Source organism: Capricornis sumatraensis, chromosome 2 (genome assembly GCF_032405125.1).
Source record: "Capricornis sumatraensis isolate serow.1 chromosome 2, serow.2, whole genome shotgun sequence".
In the NCBI taxonomy this organism is placed as follows: Eukaryota; Metazoa; Chordata; class Mammalia; order Artiodactyla; family Bovidae; genus Capricornis; species Capricornis sumatraensis.
In genome coordinates this window covers 110,977,631-110,996,037 of record NC_091070.1, presented here as the reverse complement: position 1 = coordinate 110,996,037, position 18,407 = coordinate 110,977,631, and the positions used below count along the sequence as shown (strand labels likewise).

Here is an 18,407-nt window from a genome sequence, read left to right as displayed (position 1 = left end):
ACAGCTGGTAAAGAATCCACCTGCAATGTGGGAGACCTGGGTTCGATCTCTGGGTTGGGACGATCCCTTGGAGAAGGGAAAGGCTACCCACTCCAGTATTCTAGCCTGGAGAATTCCATGGACTACAGTCCAGGGGGTCGCAAAGAGTCGGACACGACCAAGGGACTTTCACTTTTCTTAAAAAAAAAAAACATTTATGGCTGTGCTGTCTTCGCTGCTGTGCGGGCTTTTCTCTAGTTGCGGCGAGTAGGGCCTAGTCACTAGTTGTGATGTGCAGGCTTCTCACTGCAGTGATGCAACGGCTTCTCTTGTTGCACTGCACAGCTCCAGGGCTCTTGGGATTCAGTAGTTGCGGCACCATGGGCTCAGTAGTTGCAGCTCCCAGGCTCCGGAGCACAGGCTCAATAGCTGCTCTGCAGCATGTGGGATCTTCCTGGATCAGGAATGGAACCCGTGTCTCCAGCACTGGGAGGCAGATTCTTAACCACTGTGCCACCAGGGAAGCCCTCCTTTGCTCATTTTTAAATTGGGATACTTGTCTTTTTATTATGGAGTTATAAGAGTACATAGTTTTTCTAGATACAAATCCTTCATCAGTTACGTGATTTAAATATTTTCTCCCATTCTGTGAGCTGTCTTTGGCCTTTTTTGATGGTGTCCTTTGAAGCACAAACTTCTCAATTTTGATGAGGTCCAATTTATCTTTTTCATTGCTCATGCATTTGGGGTCCTATATAATTCTTGGGTTTCCCTGGTAGCTCAGACAGTAAAGAATCTGCCTACTATGCATGAGACCTGGTTGGATCCCTGGGTTGGGAAGATCCCCTGGAGAAGGGAATAGCTACCACTCCAGTACTTTTGCCTGGAGAATCCCATGGACACAGTTATTACTTTTAGCTGTCTGAGTTAATTTTTTTATATGGTGTGAGGTAAGGATTGAATGTATTATTTTGCATGTGGCTATCTAGTTGTCCCAGGGCAGTTGTTGAAAAGACTGTTCTTTCTCATTGGATGGTTTTGGCCCCTTTGTACAACAAATCAGTTAACCACAGATACATAGATTTACTTCTGGAGTCTTAGTTCTACTCCACTTGTATCTCTGTCTTTTCTATGTGCCATCACCACATTTTGTGTTTTTGCTTGCTGCCTGCAGGCTTCCTCTCATTGTAGAGGGCACAGGTTCTAGGTGCTTAGGCTCAGCAGTTGTGGCACACAGGCCTAGCTGCCCCATGGCATGTAGGATCTTCCTGGACCAGGGATTGAACCTGTGTCGAAGTCCTCATCATTATTGTTTTGTAGCAGTTTTTCAAGATTAGTTTCTTCTTTTGAGTCCACTGTGATGCCATAATGAATTTTAGGATTAGTCAGTCAATTTCCACAAAGCAAGCTCGGATTCTGATAGAGATTGCACTGAATATGGAGGTTAGGGAGTAGAACAGTTCCAAACTGACAATGGTTCAGCTCATGATTTTTTTTACTTTATGGTGGTGTGTAAGAGATAAACATTCTGTAAAAACTGTACTTTGACTTTTGATCTTTTCCTGGGCTAGGGATATGTGGTAGGATATTCTTTCAGGATGTTGGGCAGCAACAGTGAGCCACAGATCCCAGTCAGCCACACAATCATGAGGGTAAACAACCAATACACTTAAAATCATTCTTTTTCACTTTCAGTACATGAGATATTCAACACTTTATTATAAAACAACAGGCTTTGTATTAGATGGTTTTGCCCAACTGCAGGCTAATGTAAGTGTTCTGAGCATGTTTAAAGTAGACTAGGCTAACCTATGAGTTTGGTAGGTTAGTGTATTAAATGTATTGGCTTAAGATATTTTCAGCTTACAATGGGTTTATCAGGACATAACCCCATGGTAAATCGAGGAAGATCTGTAGTGACATTTTAACAATGTGCTCTGTGAACATATTTAGATCTTTCTTAACAATATTTTGTAGTTTTAACACTACTTCTTTTGTTAAATTTATTCTTAAGTATTCTTCTCCCTTAATCCCAAGTATTCTTTTTGATGCTTTTGTGAGGGGAATTGTTTTCTTAGTCTCACTTTTCTGGACTGTTCACTGCAAATCATAGGAATATAATTGATTTCTGTATATTGAACTTAAGTCCTGCAACCTTGCTGAACTCATTAGTTCTAATAGTTTTTTAGTGGATTCTTTAAGATTTCCTATATCTGCAAATACAGTTTTATTTTTCCTTTCCAATCTCAATGTCTTTTCTTTTTCTTGCTTAATTGCCCTGACTAAAACCTCTGACTAAAGCCAAAGCCTTTGACTGTGTGGGTCACAATAAACTGTGGAAAATTCTTCAAGAGATGGGAATACCACACCACCTGACCTGCTTCTTGAGAAACCTGTATGCAGGTCAGGAAGCAATGGTTAGAACTGGACATGGAACAACAGACTGGTTCCAAATAGGAAAAGGACTATGTCTAGGCTGTATACTGTCACCCTGCTTATTTAACTTCTATGCAGAGTACATCATGAGAAACGCTGGGCTGGAAGAAGCACAAGCTGGAATCAAGATTGCCGGGAGAAATATCAATAACCTCAGATATGCAGATGATACCACCCTTATGGCAGAAAGTGAAGAGGAACTAAAGAGCCTCTTGATGAAAGTGAAAGAAGAGAGTGAAAAAGTTGGCTTAAAGCTCAACATTCAGAAAACGAAGATCATGGCATCTTGTCTCATCACTTCATGGCAAATAGATGGGCTAACAGTGGAAACAGTGGCTGACTTTATTTTTGGGGGCTCCAGAATCACTGCAGATGGTGATTGCAGCCATGAAATTAAAAGACGCTTACTCCTTGGAAGGAAAGTTATGACCAACCTAGACAGCATATTAAAAAGCAGAGACATTACTTTGTCAACAAAGGTCCATAGTCCAGGCTATGGTTTTTCCAGTGGTCATGTATGGATGTGAGAGTTGGACTATAAAGAAAGCTAAGCACCAAAGAATTGATGCTTTTGAACTGTGGTGTTGGAGAAGACTCTTGAGAGTCCCTTGGATTTCAAGGAGATCCAACCAGTCCATCTGAAAGGAGATCAGTCCTGCGTGTTCATTGGAAGGACTGATGTTGAAGCTGAAACTCCAATAATCTGGCCACCTGATGCGAAGAGCTGACTCATTGGGAAAGACCCTGATGCTGGGAAAGATTGAGGGCAGGAGGAGAAGGGGATGACAGAGAATGAGATGGCTGGATGGCATCACCGACTCAATGGACATGGGTTTGGGTGAACTCCGGGAGTTGGTGATGGACAGGGAGGCCTGGTGTGCCGTGGTTCACGGGGTCGCAAAGAGTCAGACACAACTGAGCGACTGAACTGAACTGAAGACCTCTGGCAAAATATTGACTAGAAGTGGCTACAGCTGATATCCTTGTATTGTTCCTGATCCTTAAGTATGCTGTTAGCTGTAGATTTTTTGTGTAGTTGTACTTTACCAGATTGAGGATGTTCTCTTCTAGTCTAGCCAATGGCACCTTAACATTCCCAAACTGAACTCAACACTTGCTCTTTGCTCTACTTCTGTCACACTCAAATCTCTCAGTTGACACTATTATTCTCCTATCTTAGATTGGAGTCCCTAGAAGCAGAGTCCAAGAAAGGGATTCTGTGCAAGTGGTTTATTGAGGGAGTGCTCTCAAACTGGTAATGGAGTGAGTGAAGCAAGACAGGACAAGAGGAAAAGTTAGGCAAAGATACAGGTTCAGCTGATAAGTTTAGCCTCCACTGGGAACTCTTGGCACATAAATGGCTCATCTGTTTCACCTTGAGGAAAGCAACAAGGAATTTTGTACCTTAGTATCATTTGCTGACAACACAATTACTAATTACATATCATCACTGATAATGCAATCCCTATCAGAATCCTGACTGACTTCTGAACAGGAACTAATATCATACCATTGACTCTGGTGTTATCCCTGGGAAGGAACAACAAATTTCCAGGAAATTTCCAGAAGTGGCTTTTGTTGGCAAACAGTGATTCCCAAGAAGATGTAGCAGTGAGCTATTAGCAGCCAACACTCACTTCCTGGTAAAGAGGCTCTGGACAGAGTACCAACAATGTCTACTATATTGGGGCCATTTGTGTTGTACATTAAGTTCTCTATATCTAAGCAGTTTCTCCGTAAGTCAAGTTAATCACAATTTCTGGAAACACAAGGGGGACTGCAGTTGGTCCAGAAATTGCAGATGACATTCATCATCTTCCTTCAATGACACCTATTTCAGAGTCATCTTGTTGACTACAATTTTTGTTAGTCTAGACGGCTTACCTCTGGGGTGATCCAGACCTTCACCCCTGAGCGTTCTGGGCCCCTGGAGATCATGCCCTCCCAGGCCGTAAGTGTTTAGCTATTTACAGTTAAAATTGAGCACAGGAGAACCAAAAGTTAACCCAGGGATTACATGTGCATCAAATACTTTTCTGCTTGTATTCATACTGTAAATGTGATCCTAACTCCTCGTAACAGAGCTAATTATCCCAGACAGTATGGCAACTTCTTTTTCTGCCTGATAATTTGCTGGCATTAGGAGCCCAAAGTGACCAGATGACAGCCATACCTTTAAGTTTATTAAGATTCTTACACTGTGCCTGGTAGAAGCATCTCCACTCTGGGAAACAGGAGCTCCAGACCCACAGAATGTAAAGTTGCAAGGACAAAGTACAAATGCCTCAAGTGGCTCACGGAAGCGATATTGAATAGGGTCACACCGATCTCCACCCCTTGGTTCCAGAACCCATGAATTCTACCTTTTGTGGATAAAGCACCCTATTATGGTCATGTAGGTTTATACTGTATTGTGAAGGACAGCACTCCATCCTCAATGGCACCACAAATGCACCTTTAAAAGGCCATCCCGCTACTCTACCAGGCCAGAAGCTTCTGGGTAAAAAGGTATTTGATAGAAGCAGTGGGCCCCGCTGTCAAGTGCCCATTACTGTACTTGCTTTGCCATTAACTGAGAACCTTGTTCCAAGGCATTCTTATGGAGGACCCAATGCCAGCAAATGGCTCAGGCACTTACAGGCAAAGCAAAATATATATCAGTCCTGATCAGAATGTTAAACTATTGCTTTTTCCAGAATGGAAAAGGTTTGATGTAATCAACTTGCCACCAAATGGTAAGCTGTTCTGATTGAACAGTGGTACTTAACAAGGGGATCAGCACTGCTCTTTGATGCTGACAAGATAGACATTTAGAAACAGCAGAGCTCAGTCAGTCTGGGTAAGAAAGGAGTTCATGTTAACAGGCTGAAAAACAGCCTCCATTTCTGCCACCACGGAGATTCTATTTATAAACACACTATACACGAATCAGGGTAGCTGAAACTGTCCCAGCTAAATTATCCTATCCATACAGTTTATTTATTTAGTGAATACAAGTCCCACTTCTGGTGAATACAAGTCCCACTCTTACAGATCCACTTAAACACTCTTTACCAAACCCCATTTTCCAATCTTGCTCCTTTTGGGCCCTTGACCAACCAGCCCACTGACTGAGTTCATTTCTATCTTCGCCTCCAGCCACTTCTTTCTCCAAAGTGGATGGTCAAGTAAACTGCCTGAAGTCCTACTAATTGAGAGAATTTCCCCTCATCACTGTCTCTCAGGATTCAGGACCACTCAGGAAAAGGCTATTGAGAAGCAGCAGTCCTTACTTGGCTTAGTTTGCCCTAACATGATCAAACTAAGCCATCCGCAAACCAGACTTGGACTTTTTCCTCCTCTGTCAAATGGTTGAAGGAATTCTTACGTTACCATAGGTATGAGCTACAAGAAAGGTTTTCGTGCAACAGATATAGGTAATATGAAGGCCTGGGGCCCTTTTAATTACTTATGCCAAGTTTGCTTGGGCTTCTTCCAAAGTGAACAATTTCCACTGTAAAATATAGTTATTGTATCCACCCAATCTTATGACTTGGCATGTCTGACAATTACATGCTATTTATATGGGCAACTGGTCACATAGTCACTTGATATTTTGTGGTCAGACACTGAATTTCTTTCAGGACCTAACAGTATGCCAGGAGATGCTTTGCAATGGTGAAACTTTCTCTACTGCGGAAACAACCACCTTACTCCAGAACCCTAGAGATCTGTGCTGGAATTCTCCTACTGTGGATTGCCAGACAATTCACACATCTTTTCTTACCACAGGTACCTCTAGTACCATGGAACTTTCCAAGTGTTATGACCCAAGCAGCAGGACTGCTTGTATGGTAGTCTGGACCTGCTGTGAAGGCCATTATTGTATTCGTAAGCTCAGACTATGCTGCCTCCAAAACTGTAATATGCCTACCAAGGTCTTGTGCTTCTTAGGGTAAAAGGCACAAGATACAATAACTTATATTTACTTTAGGAAGGATCACTGGACACGTAGAAACTTAACCAACATGGCAGGGCCCTGCATCTTTTGAAGAATTTATCTTCTACCCTCTGGAGTGTATGTGTCTCAACAAGGAATCCAGAATAATTGACACTGTTTGTTCATCAGATCTGATTAGCACATCCTCAATACCTGAGTAGCAATAAGCTTAATAAAGGAAACAAATGGGATATATGACAGCATATCCAGATTCTTTTGGACTGTATGTGACAGGGAGAGGAAGAACTAACGTAACTCTGTATTAAAACCAAAACATATATTGTTGACCAGCAACTGCAGCTCCAACTACTTCTGATACTTTCTCCTGATTAATATTGAAAGAACATACTCACTAGATTGGGAAACTTTTTTGTTAAAAAAAAAGGCCAAATAGTACACATTAAGAGCCACATACCTGTATCAGAGGCTGCATCACTCTCCAGTAGATGTGTCCAGCCTCTTATGAGATGGCCCACAAGGGAGTGTGTTTCTCTCGTGGACTCAACATGTGTTTGCAGGTGAAGCATCTTGTTATCTCTACAAGCCAGAGATGAAGCTCATCCAATGTAAGATTTGTTGTGTTCAACCAGAATGCCAAGTCCTAGTTGTAAGGGCCAGAACAGACCCTACAGTTGTAAGGGTCAGGACTACTAACTGCGCAAGTTTACAGCAGTCCGTTTTAGCCCACCATATCTCACTCAGTGTTTGCAAGGGCCAGATGGTGAGACTAAACGAGGATATGATGGGGACCAACACCCTGTACCCTTTTTAACTCTTAAAGAGTATAACTAATTGCTGCCATTTTCCCCAGAATGCAATAGTACTTATTTACTATTTTCGGCAGAGGTGGTGGTGTAGTTTTAGGGGTTCTACTTGGGCTTTCTGCCGACTGCCAAATATGTCCATTCGGATTACCTATGGCAACTGGAAAAATAACTATAGATTTTTGGACCCACTGTGAGACAGACTTGGGGAAGCACTCCATTTATTATCTGATCCCATATTTTCCTACTGTAATTGGGTTGGGGTGGGGGGATGCAGGGATAGGAGGTGTGTGGCAGTGCTTGTATTCCAACTAAAAAAATGTGGACAGTCTTCTTTCCTGAGTGTGTGGTTAACTAAGTAAATGATGTGGTCAGCTGAAGAGTTTAGTCTGAAGACTGTCTCAAGCCTAGAAACTGGGCAAGGAATTGTGACCTTTCATTGAAGTTACTGACCTCAGTCATCTGTTCAACCATTCTTGGCTACTCTTAATTATATGTAAATTGATTTATCCTCCTTGACTGTCTATCTATGGCCTCTAGGACTCACTTTCCATTAGTCTCCTCCTCTTTGACCATGCTGCCCTTATGGAAATTCATTCACTCTGCTTCTGAGAGTGAAGTGTTGCCATTTGGTCTCTGCTTTCAGAGGCAAATGCTAGGATCGTATCATCCCCACCACTACCAGGGAAACCAGTTCTTAAACAACATCCTCTTCTATCAGCCTCCACCCAGAGACAACCCTTCTTAACTTCTCAAACATGCTGGTGACCCCTTCATCAGGGCCTTTCCTTTATAAAAAATTTTCCTAAGGCCTTCCTGAAAAACAGGCAGCAGGTGGATTTTCCAGTGAAATATACATTCATTCTTGCATGCATACTTCTGCTAAGACTTTTGATCACTTCTCATATGGTCTGTCATCTTTACCTGATTTAGTGTGGGCCATCATTTCTCCTAAGCTCCCCAAAAGCCATCTCAATAGCATATTATAAGTGTCTCATGGTATCCCTGGGCTGTGGGTTCAATCCCTGGGTCAGGAAGATCCCCTGGAAGAGGGCAGGGCAACCTACTCCAGCATTCTTGTGCCTGGTGAATCCTATGGACAGAGGAGCCTGGCAGGCTATAATCCATGGGGTCGCAAAGAGTTAGACACGACTGAGGCGACTTAGTACACACACATGGGGCCCTTACCAGGGTGTTCCAAAAATCATAGGAAATTGACCCCATTATCACAGTATTAACTTGATTCTTAATTCATTAAACCATCTAAACAACCACGAATTTGTTTTCTAACGTACAGAATTTTGGAACAAGGGGGCATTTCCTTCAAAGTCTGACAGTAGCATAAACACTTCATGCACAACTGAAAGCTAGGCTTTGTAATGGTTATTTTAAGTAGCAAAAGGAAGGCTAGAAAAATACTAGAAACTTCCTTACAGTGACACATTCTTGCTAAAGAAAAAGTTCATTAAAAGCAACACTCAGATGGAACAAGTATAGAAATGTATCTATTTGGCTGATGCAGCTGTGGAGAGACTGAGGAGGGCCCCAGAGCAGAGCTACTCAGGTGGTTAGAAATTTGTGCTGGTCCGTGAGTAGTTTCCCACTCTGTGACAAGAGGAGTTAGAAATTCAGTTTTTAGAAACTTTTTAGCATTTTATTTTTTTCATATTTATTCATTTAGGCTGTGCCGTGTGGCATGTGGGATCTTAAATCCTTGACCAGGGATCAAACTGGTGCCCTATGTATTGGCAGTGTCGAGCCTTAACCACTGGACTGTCAGGGAAGTCCCTACATTGTGACATTGCTATAATATCTGAATGCATAAGGAGTGGCTTTATCAGGCAGAAGGGATTTGGTCAATTTGGTGTTGTCAGACTTACATGGTGGGTAGCCCACAGTATGAACTGTGCACATGGAAAACATACTGGTGGGCAGAGGACAGGATACTTGTAAAACAAAACGCCTGGTCCTTTACCAAGGACCTTTACTAGTTAGAGAAAGACTGCTCTATCTTTCCATGAGCCCTAGAATAGTTCAAATAGTATTTTTGGAACAGACAGTAACCTGAGGCCAAGCTATTCATGTTCAATCAAAATCAAAATCAAAATGAATGTCTCCGGAACAAAACTAAGGTGGTACCTGTTTAGGTTCATGGAGTAAGTCCTGGCCAGGCTGGCAGAAGTGAGAATGTGTAAAAGGAAACTGGCACATGGGTCAAGGGGCAGGGCCCTTTTGCCCTTCCCAGCCCCCTTCCCATCCTCGTTCAGTTTTTGGCTGGAGCTATAGGGAGAGAATTTTGGCCATTCATGTCCTGTGACCATCAGCACAGGTCTGCTTGTACTCTCCCATCTCTTGCAGAGGCGAGGAGTCTCAGACTCAGGCCTGGGCTCTTCCATACTCTAAGGTACAATAGCTGGACCTTCCTAAACAGCCTGAGGTCTTAAAAATATTTCCTTCCTCACTGATACCACAGAACGTGTGGGGGATCTTAAGGGGAGAAAAGTCTTAACCCAAGGGAAAGTGTCATGTCAGGTGATCAGAGTGCCACAAATGGTCTAAGTACAAATTTGCTCTGGTGGCTATTTTCTGAGTGCTGAACCAGGACAGCCAGCTGGTCTGAACCAGAGTATTTACCAACATGTGGTACCCAAGATCTACAGATCCACTGGCTCCCACAGTGAAAAGCAAGGTCAGCTCCAACAAAAAAAAGTTTAGAAAACATGTTAACAATACATTACTAACATTAATATAATAATGTAAAATGTTAAAATACAATACCAACTGAAAGGCTTCAAAACCAGAGAAAATGAGGAAAGATGGTCATTCAGTCTACTCTGCCAACTGAGGTGCAGACTGAGCTGGGAAGAGACGTGATGGCAGAACCCAGCAATGTTAAGCCAACATACCTCACATAGCAGCTTAGAGAGGCTGAGGAAGATCAGGAAAAGAGTTAGATGAAATACAGGCTACTGTCCTCACTCAGAATATTTATTTATCAGGAAAACGGGCGCAGGCTGCATCTCACCTCCCTTTCCCCAAGCTACCTCCCTGAATCAATGGGCAGCATTCAAAGAAATCAGAAGTGAGAATGTGTTAAAGAAAACTGTATGCAACTGGGGAAGAACAGTCATTCATTTCCTAGACATGACACTATAATTATACACGCCTGCCAGCGAGACAGCAGGCCTGGTGAGAGTGGTGGATGGACTGGAACAGGGGAAACAGGACAGGCCCTTTTTCTTCACAGTTTGGGCTCAGAGAAGGGTTGGAATGAAGAGGTATTTAAAGTAGAGAGATGAGAGGTGAGGTAGGGGGTAAAGGAAAGTCAAGGGCTGAGTTCACCCAGATCACATAGCATTATAGAAAGAACCAGGGCAGCTGCTTGAGTTCTCAGGCTGGACAGGGAGCTGAGGACTCTGTACCTGGAGAGAGGAGAATTCCAGCGCTTCTCTTTCAACCTGTGATTAGATACACTTACTTTGGAGAATTCACAACAGTCTGAAGGCAAGAGGGTGTGGTGACAGACCTACGGCCCCAGCCCAGGCTCAGTTTCTCTGCACTCATTCCCAAAGGCCCTGCTTAAGAGAAGTATAGAAATACAGAGTCTTAGGACTCTGTCCCTGCTCCCCAGGTCCAAGAGAGGGAGGAGAGGCAAGGCATGAAGACCCCGGGTACAAAAGTGAACATCAGTGTGGCCCTGTGTAACATTACTTTGGGAGAGGGAAAAAGGTGCCTGCCCCAAAAGAGTTGCCTTCCTTTACTTGGAAGGTAGCTGGGCCTTTGCTAGCAGCAGAAACCACAATGGGAAGGGTTCACAGTAATGATCTGCAGAACAGGCCTTATTCCTACAAAGAGAAAAAGCCTCAGCTGGTATGGCACAATCTTGGGTGGGATGACAGATGGCAGTGGGCAGCCACTCCGGTAGACGACACTCCTGCCTCAGTTCTCAGTAGTTCTGCTGACTCCAGACGTTCCCCCACGGCTGGGAATCAGGGAAGAAAGCGTGCTGTGTTTCACATGATCAGACACTGTTCACCATTGGCACCTGGTGGGCCCGATAGATTAAGGGCGTCCAGGTCAAAGTTGAGGCCAGGAGGCTGGAGAAGAGATGAAGGGACTCAGATAACTCCTCCCATTTCAAAAAGTTAGAGCTTTTGAAGGTCTGTCCCCTGCAGCCACTATTATTACCTTGGGTGGAATCACTAAAGGTTACAGAATAATAGAAACTTGGGCTCAGATTAAAGTATGCAAGATGGTATACTCACCATCTCCCCAGCAAGCTCTTTTGGAGGATGGCCCAAATCTTGTAGCTGGAAAATAAAGAAAGAGGAACACGAGATAAGACCATGCTTTGTGGCCTCCCCTGTGCTCCCTCCTCCACTTTGGTTTGGCAGTGTGGCCTCCTTTCAGGATCCGCCTGCAATGAACACTCAAGCAGACAGAAGCAGCGGGCAGACAGCAAACGGAGGCCTTACCTGCTGCATAAGATCCAGCACCACCTCAAAACGAGCCTTCTGAGTGGCCTCAGTGTCTGTGGGGGTCTCTGCCTCAAACTGCTCACATATTTTGCCCATGACGCTATGTTGTTCCTGATATTTTTCAAATTGCTCTGGAGGCAGAGAGTCTCGGTGAGCCTGCAACCATTCTGGATACTAAATGAACAGAGAATGGGTGGTGAAGAATTAAGTGAAGAATGCATAAGTAAGGGTAATAAAATACAAAGAACACAAAGGGGCCAGAAACAGAGGAGAAGGAAAAACTAAATAAGTTCAGCATGAGAAGCAGCACTGACTTCAGTCAGTCAGATCACCTGGCTATGCTACCATTTATGGTCACCATGTATGGCAAACTTTTTCTGTGACGAGCCAGACAGTCAATATTTGAGGCTTTAAGGGCCACATATGGTTTCAGTCACATATTCCTTCTTTTGTGTTTAACAACTTTTAAAAGTCTCTCCAGTAACACTATAAACCCTTTGATGCCAGAGACCATCATTTAAACTACTCTTAAAATTGTTCACAGCATAAAGTCAGTAAACCATCAGTGACATCTTGTTGGAGAAATGAATGAAATTGGAAATGCAAGAAGGAGTTGATCAGACAACAACAGAGTCTTAGACTAGTTTACAGAAAACTATTAATAGAGCTGAAGGATTTCTCCTTCTACCTTAAATATCCTCAGTAAGGTAGCTTTATTCTCTTGGAGACACAACTCCCCCCTAACTCTCCCCTTCCAAATAAATAAACAAAGGAAAAAAAAAACAGATGAACTTGTACACTTGAGTTACTCTGTCTTTACAGTCTCTAAATAGACAAAGTAGCCCATGGGAATTGATACAATGAGGAATAAGGAGGAAAAGCATAAACAGAAGCTCACAAACCTTTTCTGTGATTTCCTTCAGTGATGGGTACAGCACATCCTTGGACAGTAGGTTCTGCATGATACTCTGCATGATGGGGAGAATGGTCCCTTCCCCATCCCCTTCATCCATGCCCAGCCCTTCCATGGCCTTGGTCAGTTCCTCTTCTGACATGCCAGAGTTCTAGAAAGAACAGAAGAGAAATGAGCAAGTATACCACCTTCTTGGGACACTAACCAACTTTTCAGGTGGGAAAGAACTATTTAAACATGCCTGTAGCAAAATAAGCAAGAACAGACTTGAGATGATACCCAAGAGAGTCTGTCTTTTGAGACTCTGCTGGTGAAGTCTCTGTGAGTGGGACCCATGTGGTTCCCTATCTTCCCCCTCACCTGAAGGTCAGTGGCATTCTTGGCTAGTCCACTTAACGTCTCCTTTAGGCAAGAGGTGAATTCTTGTTGGGAAGTCGCATCACTGCCTAGGAGAGATGAAAAGAGCCTAGGTCATTCAGGATTTTAACTGTTTGCTTGCTTAAGACTGACCTGGTTACCAGCTTGGACATGGAGCATTTACTAGTGAATTACTACACTCCAAATCTTTGAATACTCTACATTTATCTTCATAGTTATTTTCATAAATCTACATGGACTGTGTCTCAGTTTGTTTTCTACAATGACACCCACATTAACACTGATCTTTAAAATTATCACTTTCCAATAATCTTTTCTGTTACTTTCCAACCTATCTCACCCCTTTCATTAAACAGGGTCTCCTTTTTCCTTCCATCTCCTCCCCCATCCCATGGCAGTGGTATCATAATTACTGTCAACTTTTACAAAAAATTTTGGTGTTGTCAAGGGGCAATAACCCAAGAGGTTTGTTCAGATATTTCCCACTGTTTCTCCTCCTTACCTACTCTCCCAGCAGCCTCTGAAAGCTTTTGGAACTGCTCTACCAGGTGGGGCTCTTCCTCAGCCAACTCTTTCATTGCTTTCTCAAACTCTGCAGTGGCTTGGGAAGCCAGCTCGCTGTCAAACAGTTCCTGGAAAAACTTCTCCTGGGAGGCGAAGAGGGCATCCTGCAGGGGAGAATGTGGCCAAAGCGCATCTCTTACTTGGCACCCCAGTGTACATGGTTTCTGACAGAAGCCACAGGCAGTGGCTCTGGGAGATGCAGTGCTTCCCTCCTACCCACCTCCATTGGGCATTCTGACTACTTCTCTTCATGAGAACAGCAAAAAGGCATCTGGCCACTGAGGGAAGGCTATGGGCTGGTATTCCTAATCCAACCATTTAAATCTGTTGTTTTCTTAAGGAACTTCCTTGAGATCCCTCTACTCAACCTCAAGTCCCTGTTTCACAAGGACTGAGGCCTGCAAGAGCACTCAGCAATGTGAGGCCAAGGCACCCTCCCCGACTCCCCTCTGGCCCACAAGGGCCTGCCCCACCTCTGCTTGGAGCTGCACGCCCATACCCTCCCCATCCCTTAAGTGGGTGGAATTTATACTTTGGCAGTGTCTCCTGGCGATCTCTTCTGGGGCCCTGAAGCATCAGGGGCCGTGGTGGTAGGAGGGGGTGCTGGGGAGGGTTTGGCCTTATCGAAATCATCAAGAGCACCTTCAGAGACAAGAGACACAGTGTACGTGTTGGTGATGGATGAGAATGCAAGGCTAGAGGGGTTTCTGAGCAAAGCATTAAGAAAACAATCTTTCAAGCTGCCAACCTTCCTAAAATGCTCTCCTTTTTTTTGAGTCTCCCTCTCCTGACCCACTCCTCAATAAGCTTCTCCCTCCCCCTCCCCATTACCTGTAATCACAGGGGAAGAAGTCTCTTAAGGTGTAAATAAATATCTCTCAAAGCTGTAAGAGGACAGTTCATCTACACAATGCCTCTTTGCCATACTTTAATGGTTCCTAGAAATCCCATACAGATATTCAAGAGAAACAGAGAACACAGATGTCCTTAACCCCCCTAGAACTCACTCTGGAGCCCTACAAGGAATAATCTTTGGCAAGAGAGCAGAAGCCTTAAGATGTTTCACCCAGCTTCCCATGGGTCCTGGTACAAACTGAGGGACTCCATATTATACTCCACGGGAGGGCCCTGAACTCTCTTTTCTCTTTCAATTTAGGTCTCCCCAGAGTTGCTAGAGCTCCCTGTGGTCTCATCTCTGCAGACTCACACAGTCACTTAGCACTTCTCACCATTTCTGTTCATCTTTCCGCCTGCCCACTCTGTGACTGAGCAAGAGACAATAAATATTCACTTCGACCCTGAAAAGCCTGTGTTCTCACCACCACTATATTTGCCAGGCCTAGGGGGAAAGACACCAGCCCCACTCTGGACAAGAAACCAAACCAGACAGGAGTGGATGGCAGGGCTGAGAAGGCAAAGTACAGCCACCTTCTTTCCAGAGTGAACTGTCTTCCCCTGAGGCTGTCTCATCCTGTTTTTCAAACTAATGGGAAGGGTTTGAGCTCTGACATGATGAAAGAACTGGAAAGGGGCCTGGTGGATGAAAGGACTGGGAGAAAAAAAAGAGTGTCTTTTCTGTTAAGGAGGGCAGGACAGTTAACAGAAGAACGCACTACAGGCTTCCTAATAGTTAATGGAAGCAATTCGTGGTTGTTCGGTTCGCTGCCCCCTGAGGACCAAATGCTGCTGCTGGTGGGGAGAAAGTCAGACTTCAGAACTTACTAAAGTAAGGGGAGTTTGGAGAGGGAGCGTGAAACGTCCTCTGGGTTAGCTTCCCCTCCGGCAGGGCGATCAACAGTGTGGGCCGTTCAGGGACCCAGAGAGAACTCCTCAACTACCGCTGCAGAGGAAGGAGAGGGTGACCCAGAGATTTTCTCGAGGGTCGCAGTCAGACTCTCCGCCCCCGTCCAGCCTTTGGAGAGCCTTTCTTACTCCGCCCCAAACATCGCAGGTTTACTTAACCCCCTGAATGGATCCTTACATCCGCCCTCTTTGGGGCTTTCCCATGACGGGCTCTTACTTTCCAGAAGCTCTTCCAATTCCCGGTCGGCTTCGGCCCGGACACCACCGTCCCCCTCAGCCGCGGCCATCTTGCCACCTCTGACTTGCCGTAGGAGGTGGGACTCCGAGCCTCCGCGCGCCCCGCCCCCGTGCCCGCCCCCTCTGCTCGCGCAACCAATGGTATTGTTGGTCCGTGCCGGGCCGCCATTTTTAAAGGGACAGGAGGCTCCGATTCGCACCCCCGCCACCCCTCTTCTTTCTACTGGCACGCTGACCTTAACAGAGGTGAGTTTACTCTTACCTTCTGCCAGGTTTTTTTTTTTTTTTTTTTTTACTGGCCTGGCTTCCTTTCTTTCAACTTCCCACATTACCTGGCTTCCTTATTATTTTTTTCCAGAGCTGTGGGTATGCCAAATTGGGACAGACTGCCCCACGAGCCACCAGAAGCTGTGCGTTTGTAATCAATAAGGTGGTTACGGCGTACCCAACGTGGTAGTTTTCTCTCACTTCAGTATTTTACTCACATGTCATCTTCTCTGAAATGCCTTCTTTGGCCTCATTAAATAAAACTGCAACCCTTCCCACGCACATACATATACAAATCCTGCCCACTTTCCCTCCATTTCTCTCAACCCTTACCTCTATGTGACATACTATATGTTTTACTTATCATTTTTATCTCCCGTTAAGCCCTTTGCAATTTAAGCACGATGATGGCAAGGATTTTCATCCGTCATCTTCACTGCTGCGTCCCTAGCTCCTGGGCTGGGGATTAAAATTTAGGCATTCATTGTCTACTCTGCTCTCTCAGATCCTAAAGAGGCATGTTTCTCTGCAGAATCTACTGGCTATCTCACATTTCCTGTACCCCATTAAAACTATCACAGGGCCAAGAACTTAGAACTCGATATTAGTCTAATCAAATCGGGTAGAAAAGCGACTCTTGGACTTTGGATTAAGCAAAAAGGTACTGTAGAGTTCCCTTCCCTGAACAGAAAAACATCTACTTGTGCTTTATTGACTACGCCAAAGCCGTTGACTCTGTGGTTCACAACAAACTGTGGAAAATTCTTCAAGAGATGGGAATACCAGACCACCTGACCTGCCTCCTGAGAAATCTGTATGCAGGTCAAGAAGCAACAGTTACAACAGGACATGGAACAACAGAGTGGTTCCCAATAGGGAAAGGAATCCACCAAGGCTGTATATTGTCATCCTGCTTATTTAACTTATATGCAAAGTACATCATGAGAAACGCTGGGCTGGATGAAACAGGAGCTGGAAACAAGATTGCCAGGAGAAATATCAATAACCTCAGGCATGCAGATGACACCACCCTTATGGCAGAAAGTGAAGAAGAACTAAAGAGCCTCTTTCACTTTCTTTCTTTTTTTTTTTTTCTTTCACTTTCTTGATGAAAGTGAAACAGGAGAGTGAAAAAGTTGGCTTAAAACTCAATATTCAGAAAACTAAGATAATGCATCTGGTCCCATCTGCTGCTGCTGCTGCTAAGTCGCTTCAGTCCTGTCTGACTCTGTGCGACCCCATAGACGCCAGCCCATCAGGCTCCCCTGTCCCTGGGATTCTCCAGGCAAGAACACTGGAATGGGTTGCCATTTCCTTCTCCAATGCGTGAAAGTGAAGAGTGAAAGTGAAGTCGCTCAGTCGTGTGCGACTCTTAGTGACCCCATGGATTGCAGCCTACCAGGCTCCTCCATCCATAGGATTTTCCAGGCAAGAGTACTGGAAGTCCCATCACTTCATGGCAAATAGATGGGAAACAATGGAAACAGCGAGAGAATTTATTTTCTTGTGCTCCAGGATCACTGCAGACAGTGACTGCAGCCGTCTGCAGTCGGCTTGCTCATTCGAAGAGGACACTTGCTCCTTGGAAGAGAAGCTATGACCAACCTAGACAGCATATTAAAAAGCAGAGATATTGCTTTGCCACAAAGGTCCATCTAGTCAAAGCTATGGTTTTTCCAGTAGTCATGTACAGATATGAAAGTTGGAGTATAAAGAAAGCTGAGCATTGAAGAATTGATGCTTTTGAACTGTGGTGTTGGAGAAGACTCTTGAGAGTCCCTTGGACTGCAAGGAGATCCAACCAGTCCATCCTAAAGGAGATCAGTCCTGGGTGTCCATTGGAAGGACTGATGTTGAAGCTGAAACTCCAATACTTTGGCCACCTGATACGAAGAACTGACTCCTTGGGAAAGACCCTGATGCTGGGAAAGATTGAAGGCAGAGGGAGAAGGGGATGACAGAGGATGAGATGGTTGGATGCATCACCGACTCGATGGACATGAGTTTGAGCAAGCTTCTGGAGTTGGTGATGGACAGGGAAGCCTGCGTGCTGCAGTCCATGGGGTCACTAAGAGTTGGACATGACTGAGCAACTGAACTGAACTTCCCTGACCTATAGCCTTTGCTCTACACAAAAGTCAATCATGTGTAGTTGGGGGAGGCTCAGATAAAGACAACTCCAGACATCCCTTCCCTTCTCTGGAATTGTTCTATTTAGATCTGCCAGAATGCATCAGCTGCCTAGACAAACCTACTTTACCACTTAGAGGGCATCTACTGGTGTTCAAGATCCTATGTGGGGCACCGTGGAGGACAGAGAGATAAATCAGGACTAGCCCTTGCTATTAAGGTAGTTGACTGGGCATTAGGCTGGAGGTAGGTATAGACATAGACACAGTAAGTATGGCCAAGGTCATTGTCTTATAAGAATTCAGGATAAAGTATCATAAAGTTTAAAAGGGAGAAACCACATCTAAATGAAAAAAGTTACTTCCTGACTTTCATCCTTAGCTTCCTAAACACACTCGAGTACTATGTCAAGCACCAGATTAGGTACTTACTCTTTCCTTGACATATAAGGCACATACTTTTAAAGTCATACTTGTGCA

General features: G+C 44.5%; 1 protein-coding gene across 2 annotated transcripts; it reads right to left on the bottom strand.

Annotated features, from left to right (window-relative positions):
• Positions 1-9,004: 9,004 nt before the first annotated feature.
• Positions 9,005-15,581, bottom strand: PEX19 (peroxisomal biogenesis factor 19). Of its 2 annotated transcripts, none has more exons than XM_068965034.1 (8): positions 15,512-15,581; positions 14,024-14,133; positions 13,430-13,595; positions 12,910-12,995; positions 12,539-12,700; positions 11,634-11,810; positions 11,424-11,468; positions 9,005-11,255 (listed from the first exon to the last, which is right to left on the bottom strand). In XM_068965034.1, the coding sequence occupies exons 1-8, from the start codon at positions 15,579-15,581 to the stop codon at positions 11,172-11,174; spliced, it is 900 nt and encodes a 299-aa protein (XP_068821135.1). In that variant the 3' UTR covers positions 9,005-11,171. The 2 variants fall into 2 exon arrangements, with proteins under 2 accessions (XP_068821135.1, XP_068821136.1); XM_068965035.1 differs by having other exon boundaries at positions 9,005-11,203.
• Between the last annotated feature and the right edge of the window lie 2,826 nt (positions 15,582-18,407).